The sequence below is a fragment of the Felis catus genome, chromosome B1 (assembly GCF_018350175.1).
Source record: "Felis catus isolate Fca126 chromosome B1, F.catus_Fca126_mat1.0, whole genome shotgun sequence".
Taxonomy (NCBI): Eukaryota; Metazoa; Chordata; class Mammalia; order Carnivora; family Felidae; genus Felis; species Felis catus.
In genome coordinates, this window is record NC_058371.1 from 137,788,823 (window position 1) to 137,806,896 (window position 18,074).

Consider the following 18,074-nt stretch of genomic DNA (forward strand, 5'->3'; position numbering starts at 1 on the left):
AAGCTGATTTGTAGGGAAGGTGGAGTTCAGTTTTGGACATCTAAAGCTTGAGATACCTGTGGAATATCCCAGTGGAGACATTATGTAGGCAGCTGAATATGTAGACCTGGAGTGAGATGTTTAAATTTCCTTATTGTTTGAATCCTTTTTGATCTAGGTTTTTCCCAATTGAGTCTGAGGGCACCCTATTGACCCTTCTGTGGTTAAGCATAACTCAAGATCCCACAACCGATTTGCTGAAAATCTGAAAATTCACAGTGGTGGAGCCTCTACTTTCTCTAAGTGAAGGGAGAGCTTCCTGACAACCAGGACTGATGATAAATGAGAATGTTCAGTTTGGGCAATTGGTTACTTCACCTAAAATCACAAGATAATTCTTCAACCAAATGCTTGAATCTTACTGAGGGTGTTCTGCAAGTGAGTAAATGTTCAACATGGTTGTGAAGAGGCTCAAGTACGTGTACCTTGTTTAGGAAATGGGTTCTTCCTGTTTTTTTTTCTGGACAGTTTATTCTAGGTTGCTGAATGGAATGCATGTTCCACTTAAAATAAAAATATGAGCATAGGATTTGCTCACGCCATTTGTATTTAGCAGATTAAAACTGTGACTCCTCTATGTGCATCTTGTTCTGGATAAAAGTGACTCCGGTTTTATTTATTTATTTTGAGAGACAGAAAGAGAATAAGATGGGGATGGGAAGAGAGAGAGACAGAGAGAGAGAGAGAGAGAGGGAGAGAGAGAGAGAGAGAGAGAGAGAGAGAGAGAGAGAGAATCTCAAGCAGGCTCTGAGCTGTCAGCACAGAGCCTGACGTGGGGCTTGAACTCACAAACCATGAGATCATGATCTGAGCTGAAGTCAGATGCCCAACCGAGCCACCCAGGCACCCCATGATCTCACAGTTTAAACCCCACATCGGGCTCTCCGCTCTCAGTGTAGAGCCTTCTTCGGATCTTCTGTCTCCCTTTCTTTCTACCCCTCCTCTGCTTGCATGCGTGCGCTCTCTCCAAAATAAACAAACATAAAAAAAATAAAAAGAGTTGTACGCTTAGCCAACTGAGCAACCCAAGCACCCCTACAGTCTTTAGCTTCTTAAACACTACATTCTTGTGATGTGGAGTGAGTTTGTATTTTTCCTTTTTAAGGAATTTCATGCATCAGCAAGTGGTTTTATGCTTGAGATGAAGTGGGATGGTGGGCAGAGAAGACTTTTAAGTCACTGCAAGCACACTTAGTTTGCCTAAGAGGCTCTGAACCTAGCTAGTTGGAAATAATCCAGTATTTTGTCATTCAGTAATTCTACTAGCAACTGAGTCTGTTATGTGTGTGTGTGTATATGTGTAGGTAGGGACGATACACCAAACACATTATCTTTGCTCTCGTGGAACTCATGGTCTAGTACAATTGCATATTTAGAAGACCTTAAGTAAGGCTAAAAGGCTGTGGGACTGGCTGATTAAATCTGCCTCAGGGAGTCTGGGAAGGTTTCACAGAAGTAGTAACATTTGACTGGGTTTTAAAAATAGGAATAGAAGTTTACTAGGCAGATGAAGAATGTGAAAAGAACAAAGGATGAAGTAAAATGAGTTCTAAGAGGAATGTAGGTGAATGAAGGAGCACAGAATAGAGAGATCTGGGCCATAACAAGTAGGGACATAACTGATATGGCATTATCCAGACTTACATAGCATACGGTAAAGGTATTAGCTTTAAAATCACTCCTAGGTTTTCGGGAATTTTCAATACAATTTCCAGGAAGTCCAGAAGATACTGGACTGCTTGTGAATTAAAATAAACCTTTTTGGAAAAGTCTTATTACTAAAAGGTGGGCATGTCTGAAGCTGTCTTAAAAGCCAAAGAATCTTCTGGGGTGCCTGGGTGGCCCAGTCAGTTGAGCATCCAACTCTTGATCCCAGCTCAGGTCCCAGGGTCTTGAGATTGAGCCCTCCATCAGGCTCCATGCTGAGCATGGGGCCTGCTTGAGATTTTTCTCTCCCTCTGCCCCTCTCCCCTGCTTGAGCTATTTTTAAAAAAACAAACAAACAAAAAAAATCAAAATACTCTCTTGAAGACAGAAAATATCCAGAGACCTCCTAGTTGTCTCTAAATTTAAGTATTTGGTTTGAGCTCAATACCCACTTTCTCCTAGGCTATTATTTTGACAAGTGGAGACATACCTGAAGTCACTACCACTTGATCTAAGATACGTTCTTTATATCTCCTGTGTATGATTTGCTTAATACAGTTACATATATATATATAAATAAAATATAGGGGTGCCTGGGTGGCTCAGTCAGTTAAGCCTCAGACTTTGGCTCAGGTCATGATCTTGAGGTACATGAGTTCCAGTTCGAGCCCTGCGTCGGGCTCTGTGCTGACAGCTTGGAGCCTGGAGCCTGCTTCCGATTCTGTGACTTCCTCTCTCTCTGCCACTACCCCTGCTCATGCGGGGTCTCAAAAATGAATAAACATTAAAACAACAACAACAAAAAGAGAATATAGGAGTATATAGCTTATTTATTTTGAGAGAGAGAGAGAGAGGAGAGAGTGTGCATGTGAGGGGGAGGGAAGGAAGGAGAGAGAGAAGAGAATCTCTTAAGCCAGTTCCCTGCTGTGAGTGCAGAGCCTCACCCAGGGCTCAATCCTACCAACCTTGTGCTCATTACCTGAGCTGAAACCAAGAGTCAGAAGCTCAACCAGCTGAACCACCCAAGCACCCCCAGATTGTATTTTTAAGACATTTTCAGAATTTCATCTGTATTTTTGAATTTTAATAATTCTGTAAATTCGGCTAGCTTGATTAATAACAAAAAATAGGTATTTTTAAATATCTTGAGATTTTTGGATAGTGTCCAATTAATACACATTTATTTAATTACATACTGGAAAAATACTTATGTTTTCAGAGTTCTTTACTGTATTTTACACTACTCTGTCTCTCCAGAGCCTGGGCACATACGAAATCGGCAAATAATTACTGTTGACTAAAGAAGTACCTAAAAACTTAATGTTCTTCTAGTTGTATCGAGGAAGCTGCAAATCTGAAAGCCCAAATAAGCTAGTTTCCAGCCACCACATCTGGGATTTTTAATAGGTCTATTAAAGAACTTTACTGTTATCCTGCAAGAAACGCTTAGCGGTTCTTTTAAAAACCAGATCCCACAAGACAAGAAGCTCAGAAACCTTGTAAAGACTCACAGCACTTATATATTCTAATTAGTATAAGGACTAAAAAAACATTAAATGAAATGAACCCCTGGTTGACCTCACACACTTCCTAACTCCGTATTTTTCAAAGAATTGAGCTTTTAGGATCTTCAAATAAATCGAGCAAAACAATCCCTGATCTTTGAAATATGCCAGTTACCTGCTTCTTTTGACGAAAAATTTCAGGAGAAAAACAGGCAATCAAAAATTTTACTTGTAAAGTAAACTTAAAAGAAAAAGGAGCCCTAATCCTCAGCGGCTTCAGTCGGCCCGCCTGAGGTCGGGAAGCTCAGCGGCGGCAGCCGGGGAAACCTCAATGTCACCCGGTCGCGGGCAACTACCGCTGGCGGAGGAGCTGCGGCAGTCCGTGCACGCGCGCCGCTTGGCGCACGGCGAGCGTCTCCAGGTGCCGCGGTGGACAGAGCCAGAGTCACGGGGCCACCAGCTCAAGGTAGCCTCCTTCCTCTGGCTAGGCACTACGAGACAGGAGCCGCCGGGTGTGCGGCTCCCCTCCCCCCCACCCCTACGCCACAGGCGCACGGGGCACAGTCGCCTACTGGGAAGTGCTGCCACACCCCACCCCGACGCCGCGACTCCGGCTCGCAGCTGGGGGGGGGTGGGTGGGCCGACTCCAGGAACCCTCGGAAGGGCGGGGGCGAGGGAGCGGGCCCCTCTAGCTGCGCCTTCGAAACAGCGTTCCTTGTTCTCGATGGTCCCCGCGCGGCGGTCTTATGGAACGCAACTTCCGGTTCCTTTTAAAGGCCCCAAGCTGTGCGGCGCGGCGCGTGAGGGGAAGGTATAAAAGGGAACGAGAGGGCGGGACCGAAAAGGAAGAGGAAAAAAAGCTAGCGGTAGAGGGGGCGGGGAGGCGCAAAGGGCGCGCTCTCGCGTCACGTGACCGGGACGCGCCGTTCTTCCGTCGGCCATTTTAGGTGGTCCGCGGCGGCGCCATTAAAGCGAGGAGGAGGCAAGAGCGGCCGCCGCTGCTGCTTATTCTTTTTTAGTGCAGCTAGAGAGAGCGGGAGTGCGCGCTGCGCGAGTGTGGGAGGCGAGGGGGGCAGGCCAGGGAGAGGCGCAGGAGCCTTTGCAGCCGCGCGCGCCTTCTCTGTCTTGTTGTGTGCCTCGCGCGGTAGAGCGGGCGCGCGGCAGCGGCGGGGATTACTTTGCTGCTAGTTTCGGTTCGCGGCAGCGGCGGGTGTAGTCTCGGCGGCGGCGGAGGCAGTAAGCACTATGTCGGAGGAGCAGTTCGGCGGGGACGGGGCGGCGGCGGCGGCAACGGCGGCGGTAGGCGGCTCGGCAGGCGAGCAAGAGGGAGCCATGGTGGCGGCGGCGCAGGGGGCAGCGGCGGCGGCGGGAAGTGGAGCCGGGACCGGGGGCGGAACCGCGGCTGGAGGCACCGAAGGGGGCAGCGCCGAGTCGGAAGGGGCGAAGATCGATGCCAGTAAGAACGAGGAGGATGAAGGGTGAGTAAGGGGCGACCCGGGATAGTCAGGCCCAACTAGTCCCCCTCCCCCTCCTTATCCCCCCGCCATTAGGCCTCGTTCCCGCTCTCTGCCCGCCCTCCAGCCCTCCGTGCAGTCTTCTTGCACAGTTCTCTTCTTCTCTATGCTGGGTTCCCCGGGGCTTTCGTTTCCTTCTCCCCCTGCCTGCTTATCGCCCCCTCCCCCATCACACACGTTTCCACCTTTAGCCGTCACCATGCTGCTCCCTGGCCCGCCCTCCTTCCCTCCCTCGCCTTGGGTCTCCTCCCACTGACTTAGCCGCCAGGATTTTTTCCCGCCTGTCGAGGGGTACCTTTTTTCTTGCCCCACTGTCCCATTTCTTCCTTGTTTTATAAAGTCCCAACCAAAAAGGTAGACTCGGAAGCTTTCATGCCGGGATCTAAGGTTTATTTGGTGCGTCCACTTTAGCATCCCCAGACGATACGATTCGTTTATAAGCGCATGCTTTGGGGAACATGTAAGCTGCCCACTCAGCTCCTCCCGCCTCGGCTTCAGGCCGAATGTTTTCTTAGTATTTTGGATAAGTTTGGTTTCAGTCTCTTCGATTTTCCACAATACGTTATGGAACTACAGCTTGAGTACATAGGCCCTACTTTTCAGCCTACGGAACATATTGGGCCTGGTGAGATTCCCTGAATCGCTTGTTGGTACGTTGGCTTTTGCTTTATGGGCTTTGGTTAAGTTCCTTGCCGGCGGGGCCTGCACTTGACTGGAGCTCTTTCTAGCTCGGCTAGCTGGCTGCCCTTCCCCCACCCCGCGGAGTTATTCTAACCGCGCACCCTTTTCGCGCCCTCAGCTATTGGATTCCCTAACTGTTCTTTCTGATCGTAACCTTACTTTTCATGTGCAGTTTCCATTTTTTTTTTTTTTTTAACCCCATCCCCGTGGCCAGGATCCTTTTTTGGTCTCTCTTGATTTCTCCTTCCCGCTCTCTTACCCACTGTTAAAGGAGGTCTACCAGCCTTCTTTCATAAAAATGAACTCTTTATTGTGCTGTGGCATGATTTTTTTTTTTTTGCAGGTTTAAGTACTGACTTGCCTCCCTTCATTCGGAATAAGTTGTATATACTATTTAAAGCTGCATTTGATCTACTAGAGTGCAGCATTTGGGAGCGGAAGCATAATACAGGAGTTAGCAGGAGGGACTAAATCGGGGTTCTTGGTTAGGTTTTCTTACTCCCGTTACCGACCGCTGTTCTTGGGTTAACGCTTCCATTCCTTTTTGTAATGGGTTATGTGTGTCATTCTGTTTTTGTTTTTGTTTTTTTTTTTCCTTCACTATAACAAGGAGAACGGTGTGGAAAGTAAAAGCAGTAAGATGTCGTTTTGATCCAGTATTAGAAAACATGATTTCCTTTATTGGGAAAGAACACGAGATTTGGAGGGTGGGAAAGAGAAGCACCTTAGAATGTCGAGTTTAATAATCTCAGCCTAGGCAGACTTGTCAGGCTGATTGTGCTGGCTTTGGGAGAATGGAGGTGGGATGGGAAACTAGCTTTTCTTAGTTAATTTTGAATTGCATATGGTTTAAGAAAGGACTATGTTAAATATTTGGAAACTTAAACCTTTAACATTTTGGTTTTTATTTCTGAATTCTGTTCTTTGGGCAGAGGCACCAAAATGATTAATTGTATAACGTGCTGTTTCGGGCAGGCTTTAGCCCTGATTTTTCAAATCACAAAGCAGCTGCCTTTGTAGTTTCCTACTGTTGAACTGAAGTGTAAATGAATTAAAGTTTTTAGCCCTAACAATGTCAAAAACTAAAACTAGAATTTTGATTGGTTGCTGTACCGGTTGTTAATTCCCTAGCCATTCAAACTCCTCCCCACGACACTCTGAAGCAGCGACGGCACAGCGGGAAGAATGGTAAAACTTTTAAATTTTATTTCTGTATTATAAAGGTTTCAGTAGTCATAACATGCAGAGGCTGTGTATTGGTTAGTTGCCCATTGATCCCCAGGAAATTCTAGACATAGTACAGTAGGATATCTTGTGCCTGGGATATAAAACCTTTTTAGGCATCGTGCGTGATCTTTGGGCAAAATTAATGCCATTACATGGTTTTTGGTCTGTGGTAATGCATGTAATTGTGGTTTGGTTAAATAAAACTTAATATAATTAGTAATATTTTTATATTTGAACAAGAAAATATAGTACAGTAATTTTAAATTTGATTTCTTTTTTTAGGACAGATATTTTTGTTGGATGTCTAAGTTTAATGTTAAATGGGAAGGTTACCTGATACAAAATCTTGTGTGTTTAAAATGTCTTGCATGTTCTACTGAAATATTTTGGATATGTGAAAAGTAAAACAATTTTTAAAGTAGCGTGTGTATGTATTGTGCAAAAATTTATTTATCTCCAGCCATATTTGTAAGTAGAACTTGAATAACGATTGGCTATGTACTAATCAGAGGCGGGCTGATGTGGCTTTTCACTACATTCAGCTCTTACCAGATTTTTTATTTTCAGTGTGATTTGGTTGGAATGTTAATTACAGTTGGTTGGTTCACATGTAGCTGAAATTGCATAACTTTTTCTTGGAAGGCTGGTAGATTATTGTTCTTTTTATCCCTCGTTTCCCCTAAATGTCCATCTTTCTGCTTTTAGGATTGATTATATTTGAGTTTTCCAGGAGTTTGTATCCACCACCACTGGAGTTTAGAGGACCAGTAATTTGTAGATAGTTGACTTAGAGCTGTACAAACTACATTCTATTTGAAGAATCCAATTGGGATAACATTTAAATTTTACACGAGCTTTACTTACTACTATATTCTCATCTACTGAAATCTGTCCAGTTTTACATTGCAGATAAAGCAGACTGAAATAGGCAAAAGAGAAAAGTAAAAAGACTGGGGTTAGTTTGACATACAAAATAAGATACTTTTGATGAAAATAATCCACTTGGCACTGTGATTGTTCATTTTCACTGTTAATTGTGTCAAATTAAGTAAGATTAAACTGTTACTCTTGACTTTTTTACTCTATTACATATTTTAAATCTTACATAAGCAGTTCAGTGATTAGAAAGGACCATAAACTTAGGTCTGAGATCATTGTACGATTCTTGTAAGAATTACTCTTGCCCTGCTACCCAATAATGTAACTTTACAAGTTTTTTGAGCAACCTCTTAAGGAAAAATGGACAGTTAAATATTGATAGTGAAAGTTTTAGATTATGACCTCTTTTAATTTTCTGCAAGTAGGATTTAACAGTTTCATTCTAAGTTAAGCAAGTTTACATTTAACAAATAACGTCTTTGTTTTAGAGTTTAGTATTTGACTTTTTAAAGTTACTGCCTGATCAGCCAGCCTCATCCTGTTTCAGATACTATTGTTTTTCTTTTTGGTTTGTGTACTTGCCCACTCACTGTTCCTTTCTGTCTCCCAGTTTGAGGGATATCGTGCAGCAGTTTCATAATAGTCTCAGGAGTGAGGAAAAGACTGGCTCTACTAGATATAAAATCATCTGAATTTAGTTTCTTAAACACATTTGGTTTGCATTAGTTTTTATAATTTTAACTTGAATAAAGTGATTACATTTCAATCCTAAAAATATTTAAAAAACGAGTTTGTTGTGGACTTAAAGTTTGTTTTTTTAAAGTTTTAATTTTGAGAGAGTGTGAGTGGGGGGATGAGCAGAGAGGGGGAGAGAGAATCCCAAGCAGGCTCTGAGCAGGCTCTGTCCTGTCAGCCTGGAGCCCCACGTGGGGCTGGATCCCACAGTGAGACCATGACCTGAGCCAAAATCAAGAGTCATACATTTAACTAAGCCACCCAGATACCCCAAACATTTTTTTTTTAATGTTGAGTATAAGAATAAACAGTTGTTCTTAGGAGGGCATGCCTGTTACACTTCTTGTGGATGTTTCCACACTTAAGACCTTTAGAGTAATTATATCTGTAATAAAATGGTTTTCTCAGTTCACCTTATTTTTATCTTTCCAACTCAACATTCCTAGTTTTTACTTTTAAGCAGTTGCACTGGAATTTCCCATTTTGGTGTGGGCTCATGTTCTTTACTGGGCTTCAGTTCTTTTAGAGTAGGTAACAAAATTTTGTGTTGGTCAAAATATACACGTCATATAGTAAGCTACTGGAGGAGAGTTTAAGTTTCAAGATCAGTGGGAAACTATAATATTGTGTTAGCTTTCAGACAGTTTTATAAGGTAGGTACATTGACTTGCCCGCATTGGACTGGACAGAAAGCAAAAAATAGTTCCATTCGGTTATCAGCCAAAATACAGCAGTACTTTTCTAATAACAGGGCAGTAGATCTAGTCCTATAACCATTAGCATATAAACTAAAGTGTGATTTTTTTTTGTTTGGGAATTTTGTGAATTTTACTGTCGGTTGACTGCTGTCTGATTTTTAAGAAATGGTCATACATGTTTTTGTTTTAAATATTTGAGATTATTATCTATACCCTATTGCTTTTGGGGCATTCTGAACGTTGCTTTCTAAAACACTTTTAGAGCAATCTCATACCTAATTTACTGGCCTTTAATTCAGTCAATTTGGGTTTACTGTAAAACTTGAGACCCTGAGTATATGGTCTGAATTTTAGTGTTCTTTGGGACCTTTGATAAGTTTCTAGTGTTAAAATTGCAGAAATTAATGCTCCCGAGTCTCAAGATGGTGAACATATAAAGGAGGAGTATTAAATTCTTTTCATTTCAAAATCTTTAATATGGAAAATACTAAAAATCCACTGACCTTTAGGGTTTGGAATTAGAGAAAATCATTGAGGATTTTCAGTGCTGCCTTTTGAGATAAATACTTGGCCTTAGGCCTGGGTTTTTCCCTCAAATCATGTGATCTCTTCTATAAGTATATTTACTGTGTATTTTTTTTTTTTTTTTTTTTTTTTTACTGTTTTCTGTTTGAGAGTGAGTGAAAGAGCGTGTGAGTGGAGGAAGGGCAGAGAATCCCAAGCAGGCCCCCATCTCACGATCTCGCAACCGCGAGCTCATGACCTGAGCCGCTGTCGAGTGGACGCTCAACCGACTAAGCCACCCAGGCGCCCCTTTACTGTGTATTTTTAATATTGTCTGGCTCTTCTGTTCCCTGTAAGGCTGCTCTAATATAAGAAAGTTTTGAATCCACTATTGGGATTTGTGGTTTATGGCCAATATGGAGAATTAGTTTTAGTCTTCAGGTGATAATGTGTTATGCTTGAAAGCATTTTAAAAGGAGTAGAATAATAACTTTTTTCCTATTCCACTCAAAGCTGTGCACTTCAAGTGTGTGTGCAGATTGACAAATGGAATGAAATATAACTCTGTTAGTCCAAGTTTTATTTGACTTTAGTTCTGCTTCAACATTTTAGTAGATAGGGCACTGAACTGGATGCTGGAAGCGTGGGATCTTTTTCTGTTACTTCACTTCAAACAGTGTGGTTTCAGGTAATATAACCTGTTTGTTACTTGGTTTGCTGATCTATGTGTTGGAAACAATGCTCATCACAGGAAGATTGACCACATAGCCTGCTTTCATAGCTTGTGTGTGTTTATCCGGTGCCTTAATAGTTGATACTGCCAGTGATTTACTCCTGTGGAGTAAAGGTAAGCATGTTTTAGTTTCTGGAGTATTAAATTGTATATTGGAGCTAGATATTCAAGACTATTTGGGGGTGGGGAGACTTTATTACTGGTAGTGTTTGGCCAATAATCAAGGTGATAGTTAAGTATTGGTCATGTCTTATAAACTCCTGCTTATCTGGATTTGAAATACCACACAGTTCAAGCTAGGAAATTCTCCCTCTCCCCCTTTAGTCTTGTAAGAAACACAGATGAAAAATTACTAGCAAATATACTCAAAAAGCAACCAATAGGCATTGTCATGGAAGCAATCTTCTATAATTTTTCTTTTCTACTGTTAAAAAGTAATGTGATTTTAAAGCATTGCAAGAGTCTTAAAATTTCATCAAGAAAGGCAAAAATCATTTTCTGAGTTCAGTGTTGATGTCTAAATTGATTTCCAATGGAAAACTACAGAATTGTGAATGTGTAGTAATCTCAGTTAACCAGAACTTTAACCTCTAGGTTAAGGAAACCCCATTCCTTAACCTTCAGGTAGATGGGAGTTTACCTTTTAAAGCTGATCGAGAGATTATTTTAAAAGCAAAATTACAGGAAGTCATTCTTTCCTTGGAATGAAAGGAAAAAGGGGAGATTTTTGGGTTGAACATTTAAAAACTGTCATTTTATTATGTTTTCAACTTAATTATCTTTTTTAGTCATATAAGTTCATTCTAAAGGATGAAGTAGCACTGAGACTTCATATACTAGGCTAGAGGAGTTAATCTTTACTGACTTATTAAAAGTTTGTCAGTCTGTTTCCAAAGGTATTTTTTATACAGATTGTAAAATGATTACCCTACCATATGGTGTCATCTGGTTGTAAAAAGTAACCCCTGCCCCCTGTTATAGGTAACTAGTTACTTAACTTTAAATGTATACTTTCTAAGGAAAAATACTGATTTTACTCATGTTGGTGGGATTTCATTATATTTTGTCATTTTAGGATTTTAAATGAATAATTTTAATGATAACACACTAGAAAATATAAATAAGAATTGGTGGCTTACTTGAGTAATATTCTGAAAGGTGACAGTGATTGGCCAGTCGTGTTATGTACTTGACATTTCTGTTGTGTTTTTTAAACTGTCAGAACTTGTTATGAAACCACATACAGGAGTTGTTAGGAAGTGTTTGAAAATTACAGAATATTTTTTTTGACCCTATTTCAAAATTGGGAGTGTAATGGTGTTTATCATTTTACCTTGAAAAAGGTGTTTCAACTTCTTAGAAGAAGGACTTTAAATAAAGTAACTATTGACTTTGGAGTGTTAAACCTAGTGATCTCAGTACAGAGAATGTTTTTTGGGGTGTGAAAAACAGTGTTAAATCAATATTTCTATCAGCCCTGTTGCATATGTATTACCTCTTTTATAATTTGAAATTAATTCCTTACTAAACTTGGTGTTTATGTGGAGTACAGACAAGTCCTCAAGATGATTTTTTAACTACATTTTGAGTTTTTTAGACAATCTAATTTCTAGTCTGTATTTTTTACATGGGATATTTAAACATCTCTGGATTACTTTAAGTATTTAATATTGAAAATAATCTTAGGATCCATTTATATGAAACCTCATTCTGGCCTTTTCCTGTTAATGTTGGCAACTTCATATAGCTCATGCAGATTTAAAAAAATTAAGCCTGTGAGTAAACGAAAACATTGCTTTATTAAGTTACTTTAAATTGTGCTCTGCCCCTTTTAAATAACAACTTTATATTGAATACTTGGGATGTTTCAGACAACGTTCTGTGCCCTTGAAGTGTACTTGCTCGTTTATTAATACTATTTTTTCCTTTTGTAGTTTTTTTTTGTTTTGTTTTAATGTTTATATTTTTGAGAGAGAGCATGAGTGGGGGAGGGCAGAGAGAGAGGGAGACACAGAATCCAAAAGTAGGCTCCAGGCTCTGAGCTGTCAGCACAGAGCCTGACGTGGGGCTCAAACTCACAAATTGAGATTCCTGAGCCAAAGTTGGATGTTTAACCAACTGAGCCACCCAGGTGCCCCAATGCTATTTTTCTTTTTAAGTAAGCTCTACACGCGACATGGAGCTTGAACTCATAACCCTGAGGTCAAGATTGATTGGCATGCTGTGTGGACTGAGCCAGCCAGGTGCCCCTGTACTTGTTCATTTTATCCTTATTGAAGATTCATGAAATAAACTTTTAGTCCTCTCATTTACAGATGTGGAAACAATCATGGGTATTTGTTTTCCTGAGGGTCATACATACATTTAGTAAGTGGTGGGGGTAGTATATAAACTCAGGGGGTTTGGCTTACTACCTCTAAATTTACTTACTCTAGAAGAGGATGTCCCGCTAAGCAATCTTAAATTCCTAAATGACATTGCATAGCATTTGGAGAGTCATCTGCACTGAGTTGTATAACTTTATGTCTGTTATTTAATATTATAATATGGTGTAATATCAATATCTGTAAAAAGCAAGCTTTCAGTTGTTGAGTTGGTGTTTTTTTATATTTATTTACTTGTTTACTTATTATTTAAAGTTTATTTTGAGAGAGGAAGTATGAGGGAGAGGGAGAGAGAATCTCAAGCAGGCTGTCTGCTGTCAGCTCAGAGCCCAGCTCAGAGCTCAGCCTGGCTCAGTCTTAACAAACCATGAAATCATGACCTGAGCCGAAATTGAGAGCTGGACGCTTGACTGATTGAGTAACCCAGGTGCCTCATTGAGTAGGTGTTTTAAATTGAATACTGCCTCTTGGGTGCTCAGTAATTTATAGATAGGAATACAAAATTAAACGATGAGTTAACATTCTGTAGATGAAGGCCTGTTTTAATTAGGATTGTCAATTCACTTACAACTAAGGATCAAATTTTAAACTTGTAGGATTAGGGGTCCATTTTTGTTGCTATTTGAACAAGTCTTGTGATGTTTTAACTTGGCTGTTTAGGATTTTTCTGAAGTTCGGTCTATCTCATTGTAAGTGTTTGCACAGCTCTGTAGGAGTGACAGTAACCTGAAACTTAGTCTTGAACCAAGGCAGCAGAGATAATCTGGACTAACAGTAGGTGTGCTTTAAGCAAAATACAGAAAAGTAAAAGAGAATTTGAATTGTATCTTCTGCCATCTCATAATTTGAGGGAGAGCTTGTCAGAATGCTAGTGTTCTGAGAGGCTAAAATAATTCCCATTTATCCAAAATTAAGATAATAGGCTCTTTCTTACTGTACTATTCTGGTGTGCCTATGAATGTGCTATATTTAACATGGAATACATCTGGAACAGTTTGTGTTCATTGTAGTGTATTTACCTGTCTGGTTATCAGTTGTGCAGCAGCCTTCCTTGTTAGAGTAGGGAAAAAAAAGTGCTTTGGGCTGCCAAAATGGTAATGCATTTGTCTCAAAGAAGAGTCACGTAGGCTCAGAGACTGTTTACTTTTTTTACTTTACACAAAATTCGCAAAATTCAAGTGCTGGCTACCTAGCCACCCTACAAAGTGGTGGTGGGGGGCGGATTTAACAGCAACAGGTGATTAATCTGGCAAAAATGAATAATAGAACTTGTTGAAAGAAGTAAGAAATGAGATGCACTTAGTGTATTAATTGTTCTCTCATTTCAGAAGAGCCTTTGGGCGTGCTAACAGTAGCTTAATATGAATTAGTGGTGACTGACCCATACAGTGTTAAATCATGATTACTGTATTTAAGAAGGCAGAAATGTGTGTTGTAGAAAAAATTCTCATCCCAAATAATGTAGAAATTGGAAGGCAGGCAGTGTTTTAAAGAAGGTGGAATATTTGGCTCATTCTCTAAAGGTGCTGGATAGCTGAAGTTTTACTGTGTATTTCATTGTAGTTTTTGGGGAAATAATCCTCCTATGGAATATGTTTAAATTATAGTTGGCCAAAAGTTTTGGGATTTGATTGTTGAGGAAAAACAACATCTTCACGTGGCCTTTTAGCTTTAAGGTAGACACATTGAACAGCCCGAACTAACAATTGTATTAAAGGTGAGAAGTTTCTTTAGAGAGTTCTTTATTGGGCCAGTTGATGGGTTAGGATGCTTATCTATTTAAGAAAACTGACTTCCTATGCTGTGAAAAACATTTGGGGCTTGTGAATAGTAATGGAACATGCCTCAGTCTCATTCATAGGATTATAATTTATTTTTTTGTAATTTTCTGTTTTTTTAATAATTTTTCTTTTTCTTTGTTTTTTCCTCAGTATGAGTTGGGGAGAGGGACAGAGGGGAAGAGAGACAGATAGAATCTTAAACAGGCTTCATGCTTTGCACTAAGCCCGACTTGGGGCTCTGTCCCATGAACCTGGGATCATGACCTGAGCTGAAATCAAGAATTGGACATTTAACTGAGCCACTCAGGCACTCCTTAAATAATTTTATTTTTTTTTATAATTTTTTAAATTTGTTTGTTTAACGTATGTTTATTTATTTTGAGAGAGAGCATGCATAAGCATGCAAGCAGAGGAGGCACAGAAAATGAGAATCCCAAGCAGGCTCCGTGCCAACAGCACAGAACCCAACTTGGGGGTTGATCTCACCATGAGATCTTGACCTGAGCTGGAATCAAGAGTCTGATGCTTAACCAACTGAGCCACCCAGGCGCCCCTTAAATAGTTTTAAATCAAGAACACTTATGTAAACTTTGCCTTGGAAATTAAAGTCAAACTTAGTTCTGTCTTAATATCAGAGGAACAGATGAGACAATATTCATGCCTTTCAACTTTAGCTTTTTATTTGTTTTATTTTATTTTTTAACATTTATTATGAGAGAGAGTACTTGAGCATGAGTGGGACAGGGGCAGAGCCAGAGGGAGAGAGAATCCCAAGCAGACAGGGGGCCCTATCACTTGAGATCCTGACCTGAGCTGAAATTAAGAGTTGGGTGCTTAACTGTCTGAGCCACCCAGGCACCCCTCAACTTTAGTTTTTTTAAAAAAGGTTTTTGTTATTTATTTATTCTCTTCAGGCTGAAATAATCTCAAATTGTTAAATTATTGATGGAAAATTTTTTAATCCCAGAAGGTGGTAATTCATTAGTTAAATTTCAAATTGAAGTTGTTTCTGTTCTAGAATTGCCATTGATACCTGAGCAAGAGGTCATTGCATTATAGTTTGTTATTTCTCATTTATAAAAATATATCAGTGTCCCTACCTTGAAAGGATAAATGTTGCTAATGAACTTTCATCTCTGAAGGAAGTGCTCTGGTTCTTTAGGTTAAAATTAAAAGTAAAGTGTTTAAGGCATAAATTTAAGTGACAAGGATTGGATTTTAAAAGATGCATTATTTTAATGAAAAAATGTATTGAGAAAACTTTTTTCCCGTGAAATTTGCAATAATTAAAAATTATCTGTATATTATGGGTGTTTTCTTATGTTCATTTGATTATAAATATAAAAAGGGTTAATAAAGGTTACTTCAAGCATGAAGATTTTATTAAAGGAAGTCCTAAAAGTTAAGCATATAAATGACCCAGCTTCGCATTATAATACGTGTACTAGTTTGAAAACTTAATCTGAAATGGGAAACAAAGTATAAACTTAAAGTCTTCTTGTGCACTGAAAGTTAAACTTTGTTGTAAGAAGTTAAAAACAAGTCTATGGTGAGAAAGTAAGATCAGTAACACCTCAGTTAATCTGGCATCTTTAGGGGAGAAGCTGAACAAGATCTCCTTCCAGGGACACAATTGGCCTCTTGTTGCAGGAATTGGCTTTAGTGGCAATGTCCTAAATGCCCACAAGATGGAGATGTTTCCTGCTTTAATTTCTACCTGGAGCCAAAAGTTAGTATCACTTCCCTATCCTCACCCCAATTACAAAGATGAGAAATTGTTGAGCAAGCATGATTTTATTCCCTTAAAAGTTTTAGCCTTCACATAACAAATTCTGACAGTTTACCCTTAAAAAATCTCCAGTCCTGTCTCTTTAAAGGGTAGGTGGTATGTGTAAGCTCTTTGGGGCGGGCTAGGGGGTGGCAAAGGGGGCAGATGTCAAAGGAATCAGAGCTGCCAAGTCTGAGCATTATGGCATTTTGCTGTAATAAAAATAATACTTCACCTGAGAAAAATTTTTTTGAGTATGTATTTTTGGTCTTAAAGTGTTTTGGTGGTTTCCACTTACCACCTGTCACTTTTAGCATCTTCAAGGTTTAAATATTTTATTGCTGGTTAACTGAGGTTCTACTGTAAATAAATCATATAAGTTAATTAGTGGATTGTGCTTCAGTGGGTAATTCTTGTTCACTAAATTGTTCACGTTATTTTTGTCTTTATTAAAGACTCTTAGCAATCCAAAAACTTAAAACCTAATTGTGAGACTTAGAATTTTCCATTTTATGTGCTAAGAGTTTTGTTAATGAGAGAGAATTACTGTTAAATAGAAAAGAGCTTCAGCATAGAAATATGCTGGTTGCTGTGATCAGTGGGGACTACGTAGCCTTTTTACAAGTTTAATGATTGGAAGGGAAATTTGAAGCTAAAATTCTGTGTTTTGCTTTTACCAATACTTAACCTGTAATTTAAGGAAGACTTAGATGTACAGCATTTTTACTTTGGGATTACATTTATCTTTTTGGCAAGTCAAAAGAATTGGCTGCTTGCTCACTATTTTTGTAATTAGGCAGATAGCAGCAGTAATAAGCAAAACCTAACAACTGGAATGGGGTGTTCTTGATACATGATTATGTAGGAAGGACATTATTTAATACACTGCCCAATAAATTGGTGCAGTTTGGGAAAGGTATTACTGTTGTGAAAAAGTTTATTTGTTTTTAGCATTTTAATATTACTTTTTGTCTTTACAGGAAAATGTTTATAGGAGGCCTTAGCTGGGACACTACAAAGAAAGATCTGAAGGACTACTTCTCCAAATTTGGTGAAGTTGTAGACTGCACTCTGAAGTTAGATCCTATCACAGGGCGATCAAGGGGTTTTGGCTTTGTGCTATTTAAAGAGTCGGAGAGTGTAGATAAGGTAGTGTGTTATGTGTTTTGATCAGTTAATAATATAAGATGTGGATAGTTTGATAACACTAATTCGCCCATTTGTGATTTCCCCTTTTGCAATATATGTAGCTAGAGCTATAGTTCTTAACCAATATATTTTATGAAGAGTCCTCTTTAATTGTTTACTGAATACCTTCTGTATGCCAGGCTCTACTAAATTGAAAAAATTAACTGTAAGAATACTGAGACTTAAAGACACCTAATTAAAGGGATGATCTGTGACAAGTTCACAAAAGTATAGATTTTGAAATTTCTTGGGCTAAGGGGAAATAGCAATCATGTTGATGTTGCTGACAGTTAATGGAGAGTTGGTTTTCTAGTAATTAAATGTTTCCCCTCCTCCCCATTCTTAACTGGCATTTAGGTTTGAACAGTTCTATATTAGCTGATGTCACATCACCACAGTTTGACTTCTTTAATCATAAGCAAGTCAACATATACCTGGCATTAGCTATATTTATTTAACTATAATTATTAAGTTAATAATCTGAACTTAAATTAAGGTACATACTTAAAATGAAAAACTTCAATTTCCTAGGTCATGGATCAGAAAGAACATAAATTGAATGGGAAGGTGATTGATCCTAAAAGGGCCAAAGCCATGAAAACAAAAGAGCCTGTTAAAAAAATTTTTGTTGGTGGCCTTTCTCCAGATACACCTGAAGAGAAAATAAGGGAGTACTTTGGTGGTTTTGGTGAGGTATGTGATCATGTTTTGACCCAATTTTTTTCAAAATTAATGTGAATATAATTGTCACATTATATTTTCAAAGTTGTTTTGAAGTTTGGGCTGATTAT

General features: G+C 39.4%; 1 protein-coding gene across 6 annotated transcripts in view; it reads left to right on the plus strand.

Annotated features, from left to right (window-relative positions):
- The first annotated feature begins 4,119 nt into the window (after positions 1 to 4,119).
- Positions 4,120 to 18,074, plus strand: part of HNRNPD (heterogeneous nuclear ribonucleoprotein D) — an 18,400-nt gene continuing 4,445 nt past the window's right edge. Inside the window, exons 1-4 of one of the 6 annotated variants that reach the window (XR_002741842.2) lie at positions 4,120 to 4,669; positions 6,518 to 6,574; positions 17,076 to 17,244; positions 17,815 to 17,976. Coding sequence is in view for 4 of the 6 variants with exons in the window: in XM_003985246.6 (XP_003985295.4) it covers positions 4,437 to 4,669; positions 6,518 to 6,574; positions 17,076 to 17,244; positions 17,815 to 17,976 (621 nt within the window). In the remaining 2 variants the exon portion in view is untranslated. The remainder of the gene's footprint in view (positions 4,670 to 6,517; positions 6,575 to 17,075; positions 17,245 to 17,814; positions 17,977 to 18,074) is intronic. The other 5 variants (XM_003985246.6, XR_002741843.2, XM_023252991.2 and 2 more) reach the window with 5 other exon arrangements.